The 13772-nt window shown below is 42.5% G+C and overlaps 1 protein-coding gene across 1 annotated transcript; it reads left to right on the top strand.

Annotated features, from left to right (window-relative positions):
* Positions 1-349: 349 nt before the first annotated feature.
* LOC112069189 (KICSTOR complex protein ITFG2-like) lies at positions 350-11449 on the top strand. The gene is given in 12 exon segments (XM_024136485.1): positions 350-680; positions 1284-1379; positions 1564-1605; positions 1727-1904; positions 2025-2084; positions 2087-2158; positions 3030-3189; positions 3344-3492; positions 4685-4776; positions 4865-4982; positions 7817-7990; positions 11272-11449. Coding segments are annotated over 12 exon segments (1317 nt in total). The 5' UTR covers positions 350-584; the 3' UTR covers positions 11352-11449.
* The last annotated feature ends 2323 nt before the right edge of the window (positions 11450-13772 follow it).

The following is a 13772-nucleotide window of genomic DNA, read 5'->3' as shown; positions in this document are numbered from 1 at the left end:
GTTGTACTGAGTTTTTAAACCTTTTTGATTTAATGCCCACAGCAGTCTACCACGTTATTCTTTTAGCTTACTGACATTATAATTTATCATTTACACTCATAGAATATTCTGGAATTACTAGGCTATATTATGAACAATTGAATAATCAGCTAGGTGGGATTCAGTATTTGTGCATAAACACAAATGCAGGGATTATGTTACAATATAATATATTTTCGTTGGCTGTTTAATTTGTCTTTATTTATCAATAACTAACGATATCTGTAGGATTACAATAAATATCGTCGCGTGACCATACGAATCGCAAATTACAAAACGCATGAAGCTTGTCTGGAGTATGTTTCCGTACTGTTTTTATGACGTGCGCTTTGTTTAAGGAAGAGCGTATAACTTCAGTACAGCTTTCTGTTATTTTTAGTGGTTATGGTTGATAATAGTTATCACGCCAAGTTTAAAAGCAGAAGCAACGCTTAAATATACGCTTTAACACAGCTAACTACTTGATGTTTCTCTAATTTGCATTTGGATGGTGCAAATTGCAGCTGTCAGTGTCCAGCTCAGCTGTCAAACTGTTATCTTGTGATATGCGGTCCTTGAGCTATGTTCAGCGTGTTAGTTTTGATTTCCCCGGAACCCTTTTCCCTCATGCAATTTGTCTTGGGGATGCGGARAATGACTCGGTAAAGTATCAGCAGCTAGACAACTATTCAGCGATCTTTCCTTGTGTCCATGTTTTCAGACATGGGCAATTCTTGAAAAAATTTGTGTAGTCTCAATCCCTACGGCGTTAGTGTATCCACCTCCTAGGGCCAGTTATACATATTGTAGACCTACCAATGACATGTTCAACTCGTTTTTTTGTCAGTTATTTCCCCACCTACGTGGCAACAGATAAATAATTTTTCAGAAGTCATAAACWGCTCTGCCCACTCTCCACTTGCCCATTCGTTGTCCAGGTGTGCCTTTCTAGTCCCTGTACTGTAAATAGCAACTCCGCCTTTCTAGTCCCTGTACTGTAAATAGCAACTCCGCCTTTCTAGTCCCTGTACTGTAAATAGCAACTCCTGCTTTAGAGGGTCTCTGACTCATTCCCTCCAGTCACGATAAGAGGGTCAAGAGTGAAATAGTAGATGCCATAACAGTACTCCTATCACGTTCCTTGACCTTCCAACATATTTATGACAACATGTCTTATATCTATGGAAACAAAATGTCCTGGCTGTGACTGTACCCAGGGCCTTGACCCCAGAACTTTGACATGAACTGTTATTCTTTTTTAACAGCTGAATGAACTTATTGTGGGTGACACCAGTGGAAAGCTGCATGTGTACAAGAAGGATGACTCCAAGCCTTGGATCACTAGAACATGTGTGGGCATGGTAAGCGGCTGCTTAGAGGGCATTTGATCACTTCTCTGAGTTCAAATGTCAGCACATTTAAGTACAACTGTAGTGGCATAAAAGAGGAAATTTGAACACCGTTGTCTGTACATCTGATTTATATTGTTATTTTAGCAGTTTTAGACAAATATTTAATGAGTTATCTTTTTGGTTTATTTTTTAGCTCACCTGTGTTGGTGTTGGAGACATATGCAACAAAGGAAGGGTGGGTGTGCAGAAACTGTGCATAGTCCTCCAGTCAGATGAGGAATATTTGTGTGTCATTTTCCCCTTGCATCCAGTGTGTGCTATCACCTAACTATTCACTGCCTTAATTTATCCATCAGAACTTTGTAGTTGCTGTGGGTGCAGAGGGATGGTTTCACCTGTTTGACCTGTCTGCAGTGGCAGGAGCCAAGTCAGATTTATCCAGCCAGCAAGAGGCGCTGTTCTCTGACGACCAGAAACCCTGCTTCTCTCAGCACATTCCTGCCAACACCAAAGTCATCCTTATTAGTGACATAGGTAACCTCTCTGTTCTGCACCCATTTCATCCTAGACGTAGGCACCCTCAATGCAATTGACCGCTTCTGTTTTTCGACTGCTTTATTCTCAACTGTGTATGTGTGTGTACACGCTTTGCAGATGGGGATGGGCGCAGTGAGCTTGTAGTGGGATACACAGACCGTGTGGTGAGAGCGTTCCGCGGGAGGAGCCCACCGATTCTTCAGACCTGAGCTCTGGACAGCTGGTCCTGCTGAAGAAGTGGCTTCTGGTAGGTCTATACACAAACATGGATTATGTCAATCAAAGACTGAAAAGTCCTATCCTACGAAGCAATCTACTCAGGGTTTTCTAAAGCTTACCAGCTTCAGCTAGCTTTACGTTCCAGCTCAGGCTTGGTCCGTTCTACGACGGTGGATATTGCTCGTCCGCCTGCCGCTATCTCTAACAGGTTAGTAACTGCGCATGTCGCACATGGCTAGTCGAACTCTTCATTGAGACAATGCTGAAACCTTAATCTATGGATTAATCAGTGCCACATTTTTATTTGTTCTGAGAGAAAAATTATCTCGCAAGTTCAGCAGGCTATGGTGTGAAATAGGCTATTAAAAGTGCCGTCTTTATTTTCAAACTTATCGTTAAGGTCTTTGGTGTGCTTATCAATGCACAAGCACCTTCCCACTCCTATTGATATTTGTTATTTATTAAGTCATACAAAAGTGTTACATTGCGTGAAGTTTAAAATGCATTCTATCATTACTAAATGTGTAATGTGATAAATCTTAACATTAGTAATTTAACACACAAAAAACATTTGATTAATAAAATATTGAATCAGTCGTCTTCCTCAAATGGAGGGGATGATGGAAGTCTTTGCAAGAGGGAGTGAATCTGAGTTAATTGATCCTCAACTCGCGGCTCAGTCATTTCATTCAGGGTAAGTAGAGTTAGCCTGCCCAGGAGCTGGTTCGTTCTGAAGGATTCGTTGCCATAGAAATTAACCTGGCTAAAAGCTGAGCTACTTTTGTATGACCGGTTATCCCGAGTTGAACTCTGGCCCGACATATAAACCCCACATAACACTGGATGACTTCACATCCTGTAAAGTGTACACTCTACTTTTTCTAATCCATTATTTCCTCCTGTGACAGGTGGACAGCCTGTCAGTAAACCCAGACCTAGAGGGTCTTCCTGAACTGATGGTGTCCCAGCCTGGTTGTGGCTTTGCCATCCTGCTGTGCACATGGACACAACAGGGCTCCTCTGAGGTGGGGCCTGGGGAGGAGGCCCCACCCACTCCTGGCAGGTACATACCACTGGACATGCAGAGCACCTAATACATATGCAGTATTGATACATACAGTACACAGTAGTAGACAAGTGCTTTGGCTGTCTAATTATAGATAAGCTGTGCCAGTTCATGTTGGTATCGTCCTGTGTTTGTAATGTGTCTGTCACAGCGAGGGTCCCTCCAGAGACGTAATTCTGCATCTGACCACTGGTCGGATCCACAACAAGAACGTCTCCACTCATCTCATCGGGAGCATAAGCAGAGGCTCCAAAGGCGACTCCTCTAAATGCGGCCTGTTTGCCCTCTGTACTCTAGATGGTAAGTGTCTTAATTAAGTTGTTCAGAAGAGCAACGCTGCGCAATTCGCTAATCGCACCACTGACCACTCTGAACTTTTGTCCGCAGTCCGTCTCATAACAGAATCCTAATGAGGATGTGTTCAGACAGGACGTGTTAACATTACGGCAGTCAATTATCTTCTAAAATAATGAGCTAAATCATAACTGCAGTGGGCTCAGCAACAACAAAAAATCAGATCCAAGGTTTATATGACTTGTGGTTGTGAAGATACCTGACTGACCTGTTTATCTCAACAGACATGACCCTGTATATTAATCCTCCTTATAGAAACCTGCTGAACATCTCTGACAGGCAGTATATCTGCCAGCTCACAGAGCTGCCTAGCCTGCTCCGCTGCCCCCTTAAGGGGAAAAGGAAGACCTTTCTTACTCTCTCACCAATTACAATGTCTAACAAGGTCACTCAGAACTAGGAAAGGCATGTAGAAGGGAGGGAGGTGTTGTGGGTGAATGTTACCAGAAGAGACTGGTTGTGGTTGAGCAGGCTGAGGGCTCTGTGAGCTCCTGGAGAGACTATCAATATTTAAAGAAAAGGGGAACCAATAGGATTATCTTACTAGAGAGTCTGGGCCAGTCACAGATAGGCTAATAATGATGCACCAAGAGAGGGCTTGACATGCCTGTGTACCCTAATTAGGATCAACGTTTGAGCAATTCTGCTGAGGGAATAGTGAAATGTAGCCAGATCATATTACAGCCATTTTATTAAACAGTAAAGGTGACGCAGGAAGATAATGTTGCAGTTTATGAAGATGATTTTTCCAAGTATTTGGATTTCGATTCAAAGCTTGTTGGTGTTTTCAGGAGAGATTGAGGGACAGAAATGTTGTTGAATAAAAGTTACCTTCAACATAGTCATCTAAATGTCTCCATCCCTGAGCCCGAAGCAAGGAAATAGGGCAAAATTGGTGTCCAGCACTCAGAGTGCTGCTGTACCACAGAAATAAATCATTCCATTTAATGATTTCCTTAACCTCGTGAGAACCAGTGATCTGCAGGTCTTGAGTTGTTTAAGTTCTCTGTATTTTTTTCTCAGACTGTCGTCTTATATGCAGTATAAACAATACTCTTGATACCATTAACAATATTAAGCATAAAATGTTGGTCATTTTAGTATGTGAATAATGTGATTGTGTGTTTTTGTGTTCCAGGCACACTGAAACTGATGGACAGTTCAGAGCAGTTGAAATGGTCAGTGCAGGTGGATCACCAGCTCTTTTCTCTGCAGAAGCTGGACGTCACAGTGAGTTTATAAAAACAATTACGTTTTTTTTATTGACTGTTTGTGCCTGTGCGGTTTTTGCCATTGTGACTGTGCCTCTTGTCTCCAGGGCGACGGCAGAGAGGAGGTGGTGGCGTGTGCCTGGGATGGTCAGACCTACATCATCGACCACAACCGCATGGTGGTGCGGTTCCAATTTGACGAGAACGTCAATGCTTTCTGTGCAGGTGAAACTCTAGTCATATCCCTCACCTATGTATACCTGATTTACGTGATGACTAAGCAAATGATATAGACCAGTGGTTCCCAAACATTTTATAGTCCCGTACCCCTTCAAACATTCAACCTCCAGCTGCGTACCTTGTCTAGCACCAGGGTCAGCGCACTCTCAAATGTTGTTTTTTTGCCATCATTGTAAGCCTGCCACGCACACACTATACGATGCATTTATTAAACATAAGAATGAGTGTGAGTTTTTGTCACAACCCAGCTTGTGGGAAGTGACAAAGAGCTCTTATAGGACCAGGGCACAAATAATAATTTAATAATAATCAATAATTTTGCTCTTTATTTAACCATCTTACATATACAACTTTATTTGTTCATCGAAAATTGTGAATAACTCACCACAGGTTCATGAGAAGGGTGTGCTTGAAAAGATGGTTGCAAAGGGCATCAGTGTCTTAACAGCGCGATTTGCCAAGGCAGGATACTCTGAGCACAGCCCAATCCAGAAATCTGGCAGTGCCTTCTGATTTAAATTCAATTTTCACAGAACCGCTTGTTGCTATTTCGATGTGGCTCTCTTGTTCAGATATCGGTAAGTGGACTGGAGGCAGGGCATGAAAGGGATAATGAATCCAGTTGTTTGTGTCATCCGTTTCGGGAAAGTACCTGCGAAATTGCGCACCCAACTCACTCCGGTACTTTGCTATATCACATTTGACGTTGTCCGTAAGCTTGGGTTCATTTGCACACAAAAAATCATACAATGATGGAAAGACCTGTGTGTTGTCCTTGTTAATGCAGACAGAGAAGAGCTCCAACTTCTTAATCATTGCCTCAATTTTATCCCGCACATTGAATATAGTTGCGGAGAGTCCCTGTAATCCAAGATTCAGATCATTCAGGTGAGAAAAAACATCACCCAGATAAGCCAGTCGTGTGAGAAACTCGTAATCATGCAAGCGGTAATACAAGTGAAAATGATGGTCAGTAAAGAGAACTTTAAGCTCGTCTCTCAATTTTAAAAAACGTGTCAATATTTTGCCCCTTGATAACCAGCGCACTTCTTCTGTATGTTGTAAAAGCGCTACATGGTCGCTGCCCATATCATTGCATAGTGCAGAAAATACACGAGAGTTCAGGGGCCTTGCTTTAACAAAGTTAACCATTTTCAGTGTAGTGTCCAAAACGTCTTTCAAACTGTTAGGCATTCCTTTGGCAGCAAGAGCCTCTTGGTGGATGCTGCATTATACCCAAGTGGCGTCGGGGGCAACTGCTACCACTCCACTATGATTCGGCAGGGTAGCCTAGTGGTTAGAGCGTTGGACTAGTAACCGAAAGGTTGCAAGTTCAAATCCCCGAGCTGACAAGGTACAAATCTGTCGTTCTGCCCCTGAACAGGCAGTTAACCCACTGTTCCTAGGCCGTCATTGAAAATAAGAATTTGTTCTTAACTGACTTGCCTGGTTAAATAAAGGTAAAATAAAAAAATTAAAAAAAAATTCCCTGTCATGGCTTTTGCGACATCAGTATAGATACCAACACATATTGACCAACGAAGTCCATTTGATGTCACAAAGCTGTCCAGTAATTAAAAAATATCCTGTCTTGTTGTCCTGGTTTCCAGTGGTTTGCAGAAGAGTATGTCTTCCTTAATTGACCCCCAATAAATGTAACGGACATATATCAGGAGCTGTGCCAGGCCCGCCACGTCTGTTGACTCATCCAGCTGTAACAATTCACAGGCTTGTATGCGAAGCAGTAATTGTTTCAAAATATCTCCTGCCATGTCACAGATGCGTTGTGAAACAGTGTTGTTTGATGAAGGCATTGTCTGTATAGTTTTTTTGCCTTTTCCCCAGCATTGTTCCAGCCAAACCCTCGGCAGCAGGAAGAATTAAGTCCTCCACAATAGTATGGGGCTTGCCTGTCCTAGCCACTCGGTAGCTCACTATATAAGACGCTTCTAGCCCCTTCTAATTAATGGTATCTGTTGCTTTTATGCAAGTCTTACTACTTGAAATTTGTCTAAATTCTCGCTCAAAAAACTCCTGTGGCTTATTTAAAAAATTGGCATGTTTTGTTTCTAAATGTCTGCGCAAGAGTGAAGGTTTCATTGAGTTGTGAGATAGTACTTTTGCACATATAACACACTGTGACTGAGGAAAGGCACTACTCCCAATATAAGTGAGCCCCAAATCCATGTAGTTCTCATCATATTTGCGCCTCTTCGATGGTCCAACGTCCCTGTCTGTTGTTCGGTGCTTTCCCAGGTACCTACAGACAGTTAGTGGAATTCCCGCAAGAGAGTAACGGTTAATGTGATTGGATGTTAATTATTTGACCAGGCTACCTGTATTTGACATTGTGTTGTTATTTCGCTGAACACTAGATGGTTTAATTGTATTTTTGGTAGTGAAACGAGGCTACTCAGGCGAGAAAAAGAACTCCCCCAAATGTATAGCCCCGTTGGAAAATATAATGGACTGTTTGAAAATGTGAAGAGTTTTTTTAGATTTTTAAATACAATTATTATTATTTTTAAATGTGAATCACATTTTAATTTGGCGTACCCCCGACGGCATTGGGTACCCAAATTTGTGAATACCTGATATAGACAGTATTAATTCAGTATGTTTCCAGCTGATGTCACCATTAGATGGCAGTGTTGGATTTCAGGCTCACATAAACAAGCTTACTGTAATGACTAGGGCCTGGAGTTTTTCCTGATATTCAACATGAAAAACATGTGATTAGGGAAAACTCAGGCCTCTTGTCGTGGAATATGTTCTTCCCTGTGGTTGTCCAACCAGCCTTACATGTTGGTGTTTAACAGGTCAGTACAACTGTAAGGATGGCAAGAACAGCCCCTGTCTGGTGTACGTCAGCTTCAACCACAAGATCTATGTGTACTGGAGGGTGGAGCTGGAGCGCATGGAGCCCACCCATCTCCTTAGGGTCCTGGAGGAGAGGCCAGAGTTCAAGGCCCGGCTGGAGCAACTGGGAGTGGGTGAGTTGGAGTTAAACAACAATATAAACCTAAAAGCTACTCTCATTCAAATCATATCTAGAAAATAAATTTGTTAGGTCTAACCTCATCTCCAGGCTCATTACTAGAGAGAGCCGACAGGTGGACTATGTAGTTTGAAATACATCTTGCATGTAATTTAATTAGACCACAGCACCAGGTAGAAAGCTCCTGGGTTTCCCTGTCCACCATTTTGTTTAGTTCCCCATTAACTCAGCTAATGCTACCTGACACATAAACAGTGCATCTACTGTTCTGTATTCATGTCCTCTAACTGAGAGTAAGGGAAACAGATTAAATGTGTGTGTCCTCAACTCGTCTACATGTATGTAAAACCTGTCTCCGCCAGCAGACTGTTGTTCTGATGCGTGACTGGAGTATTTATAGAGGCAGATGCTGGAATCCACGCATTCACTCCTATGGAGCAGAGGGGACCGCTCTCTCTTCATCTCGCTCTCTCTGCCTRTCTTCTTCGCTCTCTCTATCCCAGGGGAATTCTCTCTCAGCAGGCTAGCAACACTGTCAAACACTGCCCAGATTCACAAACACATCACACTCACACACACACAAACATAATGGTGTCTTTTTGTAGGCACCATGCTACCATGGTTCATGGGCAAAGCCTATGGGTAAATTAATGGAGTCTTTGGATAAACGCGCCGAAAATAAGGTTGGTGGTAAACACAGGCTTAGGGGATCTTGTTCTATGAGATAATCTTTATCCGCTAACATCATTTTTTGTGAATTCTGAAGCATTTATGTCACCCAAAAAATCACAAAGCACATAAAAGGCTTCATAATTCATAAAGGTCACGTTAACGCCCTGATATTATCTCATCGAACAAAACCTATAAGATCTCCTAAGCCTGTGTTAACCTCAGACCTTATTTTCGGCGTTTATCCCAAAACCCCATTCTTTCCCATTCATTTTCCCCATAGAAACGAACCAGAGGTATGTCATTTCAGTTTTTTAGGACGACAAGCTGCCAAGCTCTATTCAGGCTTATCTTTCTGCTACATGAGCACTATCTCCATCTGTCCCTGGTCTGCCCCATTAATGAATGACATAGACTGCACTACATAATACAGTAGCTAGCTTCCTGTCTGTTTATGTTTGTGTTGCATATGCACGTACTGTGTGACTGTTCGTTTGTACTATACTCTGCTGCTCTGCATGGCCCTGTCTGTCTGTGCTCTCAGAGTGACAGATGGTCCAGCTACCTGACCCAGTGGAGGCTGCTGAGGGCAGAACGGCTCATAATAATGGCTGGAACGGAGCAAATGGAATGGTACCAAACACCTGTAACCATGTGCTTGATGAGTTTGATGTATTTGATACCATTCCACTTCTTTTTTTCAATGTTTTTATTGTTGTTTTTGATTATATAGTCTGCAGATAGCCATTTCATGTAGGCCTTATTCATAAAAATAAAAAAATGTGCTGACGACAGATTTCCTAACAGCAGCTAAGCCTAGTAGCTTCCTGTTCCTGCAGCGTGTTAATAATTGAACCCCTGGGCGTGTTGGTGCTCCTTCCTGCGATTTCAGAGAACTGTTACCTAACTCATCATGAGACACATAGTAGTCATGGAGACTGAGGGCTGAGGAGGGTGTAGGGACAGAGAGAGGGGGGTAGGGACAGGGAGAGAGGGGGGTAGGGACAGGGAGAGAGGGGGGTAGGGACAGGGAGAGAGGGGGGTAGGGACAGGGAGAGAGGGGGTAGGGACAGGGAGAAGGGGGGTAGGGACAGAGAGAATCTACTGGGTGAAATTCCAGTGTGCCATCACAGCAGCAAGATTTGTGACCTGTTGCCACAAGAAAAGGGCAACCAGTGAAGAACAAACACCATTGTAAATACAACCCATATTTATGGTTATTTATTTTCCCTTGTGTACTTTAACAATTTGTACATTGTTACAACACTGTATATATATAATATGACATTTGTAATGTCTTTATTGTTTTGAAACTTCTGTATGTGTAATGTTTACTGTTAATTTTTATTGTTTATTTCACTTTTGTATATTATTATTACCTCACTTGCTTTGGCAATGTTAACACATGTTTCCCATGCCAATAAAGCCCCTTGAATTGAATTGAATTGAATTGAGAGAGAGAGGGTAGGGACAGAGAGAGAGGGGGTAGGGACAGAGAGAGAGAGGGAGGGGCTAAACCCAGCTAGCAGTGTGACATCAGCTTATTGCTGATAGATAGCGCTGCCTGTGTGTGTGTAGCTGTCACCTGTCACCAAGTCTGAGTTCCACACACAATGGTAGACATCTTCACTCACCCATCACAAATAACAACCAAACACATCCCCCTTCTCTGACTCTGTCGACAGAACTGAGATATTATATATGAGTCATTGCTTTAAAACAAGGAAGAGAGTAAAGTAAATGTATCTACTGTGTGTTTTATGTTTAACTAGAAGCTTCTTTTCTCTGGCTTCACAATGTGACAATGCAGGATAATTATGGCTGTTGCTGTACAGGTAAAAGCAAGACGCCGTGAGGAGAGAGGCATATTTGTTATACCTATGGGGACTTTTATCTCTCTCCGCTTGTGTTTATTTCAGCAGTAAATTAATAATCTGAATGTCTTCTCAGCGGCGTTGCCATGCAGATGGTACAGTTTACTTTGTACCACCACTCTCAGGTGTTTTACTGTGGCAAACTAAAACGTTTATGTTAAGTGAACCTGTGTACCTGTCTGCAGTATGTCATTACTATGTAAATATGGGTTTGAACAAAACTTATAAAGTTGGACCCTCAACAAGAAAGCGAGGACATGTAGCTACTACATATCACCTGTCTGCATCTCTTGATTTAACATCCTGCCCTAATGCATTTTCGGTAAGGGACCAGCTAAATTAATGGCCCATCCGTAATGCATGGAATCCTGCTTCTGCATGATGATGTCACACTTTTTCTGCATTACCTTCCCTAAGCAACCATTGTCATGCATTCTAAACTCCCCAGTTTAAGTGAATGCTGGTAGAATAGCTCCTCAGAGCAGCAGGGAGCCCCTCCACTGGCTCCACTGTAATTTATTATTCATATAAAGCAGTGCTCTCGTCTGCATTTCAAAACCCACTCTGACTCAACCCCACTAAAGACAGTTTAATACAGAGCAGTCCCAGCTCCCTCAGAGGGACTCGAACCTGCAACCTTTCAATCAGAAGGCGCCCATGCCGCCAGAGGACAGACAGGTCATATGATCATTGTCTGGTCAAGGGTCATAGCCACCATTTGTGTCTCTGACAGACGCCGAGGACAGGGAGGCCGTGAGAGAGCTGGTGGGAGACACGCTCTACGGACACACGCTGAAGAAGCAGGCCGGATGACCTTAACACGACCCTCACCTCTCCACTCCTCCAACCCCCCCCTTCTTTTTCTCCTCGTTTCTGTAAATACTCTGAATAAAGGCTGAAGCACACACTGACTGTTAGTTGTCTCATGTTTTTGGTAGAATCTTATTATGAAATGTGTCCGGTTTGCCTAGCTGTCTCACTGTCAGATCTCCCCTCTGGCATAGTTATTGGTATTCCATGCACCAGACTGGTTTAGAAATAGGGTCTAGAAGACACATTGAAGTGATATATGCTCTCAATGTGAATAACCTGTATAGGTTCAACTACCAATATTTATTCCTGGTTTTTGATCTGGTAAGTTATACCAAATGTCAGCCATTTTAGTCCCTTTCTTTCTGTCTTTTTGTTCTGTGATCTTTGATCCTCAAAGATCTGTAGTGGTACTGATGTTGCATAATACCAACAGTGTTATGTAACTTGACCATCAACGTAGCAGCAAGACTACTCTTGTTTGTCAGTTTTGTATTGCAGAGGACTTCTAAGTCGAGGCAACAAGTGTAAACACTGGCTGAGTGCTGGATTGGTCTATAGGGGAATCTTCCTTTTTCCAAAAGGTAAGATCCTATATCAGCCTCTAGTCTGTCTACTCTGGTTCTCATGTATTTTAAATGAAGAGGGACGTGTGCAGGACTCAGTGGCTGCCTCATGTGTGTGTCTAGACTCTGGGCTCAGGTGTCTCTTGTGTATCCTACTCTGGAGCTCTCCTCTCCTTTATGGGCCAAGGCCCTGCAGTGCAGTATGTACCAAAGCTGGGACACTTTGTTTTTCATCTGTTTAGTTTCACTTCTCCAGGTTAGAAGTTGCATACAGGTAGCTGCCAAAATAATGGAAACAAAGATAAATTGAAAGCAGGTGCTTTCACACAGGTGTGGTTCCTGAGTTAATTAAACGTTTAACATTCCATCAAGCTTAGGGTCATGTAAAAAAAAATTGGGCTGGCCATTATTTTGCCTACCATGGCTATGACCCCATAGGATGGCAATGCCCCCATCCACAGCATTTTCCACCACCATTAACAAAACACCAAAGGATGGAATTTCTTGTGGAGGAGGGGTGTCGCATCCCTCCAATAGAGTTCCAGAAACTTGTAGAATCTATGCAAAGGTGCATCGATGCTGTTCTGGCTTGTGGTGGCCCAACATCCTATTAAGACACTTTATGTTGGTGTTTCCTTTATTTTGGCAGTTACCTGTACTTTCATTTAGGTATTTAATGAACCGGTGATGGGAACAGTAGAATGATGTGTGTTCTATGTCCTCCTTCCTCTCTGTTAATCATTATATTCATGGGTCTGCCAGGCTGTTCAACAAGTTATGTGATTATGTTTTTAGGTTGATCGTTGCGCCCATTACTGTGGCATGAGAAGAAAAACACTGATATATGCCCTTATATGTAGCCGGCCCATTGGTCAGGAGCATTCCTATCAGCTTTGTCGAGACTTGTTCCTGTTTTGACCGTTAATGGTCAAACGGTTGGCACGTCAGTGTGTCACGCTGGTTCCCAGGACCTGTGTCTCTGTGCGTCAACACTGAAGGGACAGAAAAACACTGCATTCTATAACTGGGTTCCACTTTGGTCTCGACTTTTGACTCCGTCTGCCGACTAAGGCCTCTGACTGCAGTCCCAGTACTTGCTTCCTTATTATTCAGTATATAAAATCTTCTAATGTTATGTTCTTAAGTGTTTTTCTCTCTACTTTATATACAGTTGAAGTCGGAAGTTTACATACACTTAGGTTGGAGGCATTAAAACTCGTTTTTCAACCACTCCACACATTTCCTGTAAACAAACTATAGTTTTGGCAAGTCGGTTAGAACATCTACTTTGTGCATGACACAAGTCATTTTTCCAACAATTGTTTACAGACAGATTATTTCACTTATAATTAACTGTATCACAATTCCAGTGGGTCAGAAGTTTACATACACTAAGTTGACTGTGCCTTTAAACAGCTTGGAAAATTCCAGAAAATTATGTCATGGCTTTAGAAGCTTCTGATAGGCTAATTGACATCATTTGAATCAATTGGAGGTGTACCTGTGGATGTATTTCAAGGCCTACCTTCAAACTCAGTGCCTCTTTGCTTGACATCATGGGAAAATCAAAAGAAATCAGCCAAGATTTCAGCGAAAAAATTGTAGACCTCCACATGTCTGGTTCATCCTTGGGAGTAATTTCCAAACGCCTGAAGGTACCATGTTCATCTGTACAAACAATAGTACACAAGTATAAACACTATGGGACCACGCAGCCATCATACAGCTCAGGATGGAGACGCGTTCTGGCTCCTAGAGATAAACGTACTTTGGTGCGAAAAGTGCAAATCAATCCCAGAACAACAGCAAAGGACCTTGTGAATATGCTGGAGGAAACAGGTACAAAAGTATCTATATC

The sequence above is a fragment of the Salvelinus sp. IW2-2015 genome, unplaced genomic scaffold, assembly GCF_002910315.2.
Source record: "Salvelinus sp. IW2-2015 unplaced genomic scaffold, ASM291031v2 Un_scaffold925, whole genome shotgun sequence".
Classification (NCBI taxonomy): domain Eukaryota; kingdom Metazoa; phylum Chordata; class Actinopteri; order Salmoniformes; family Salmonidae; genus Salvelinus; species Salvelinus sp. IW2-2015.
Note: the sequence above shows the minus strand (reverse complement) of the source record. Positions and strands in the feature narration are given on the sequence as shown.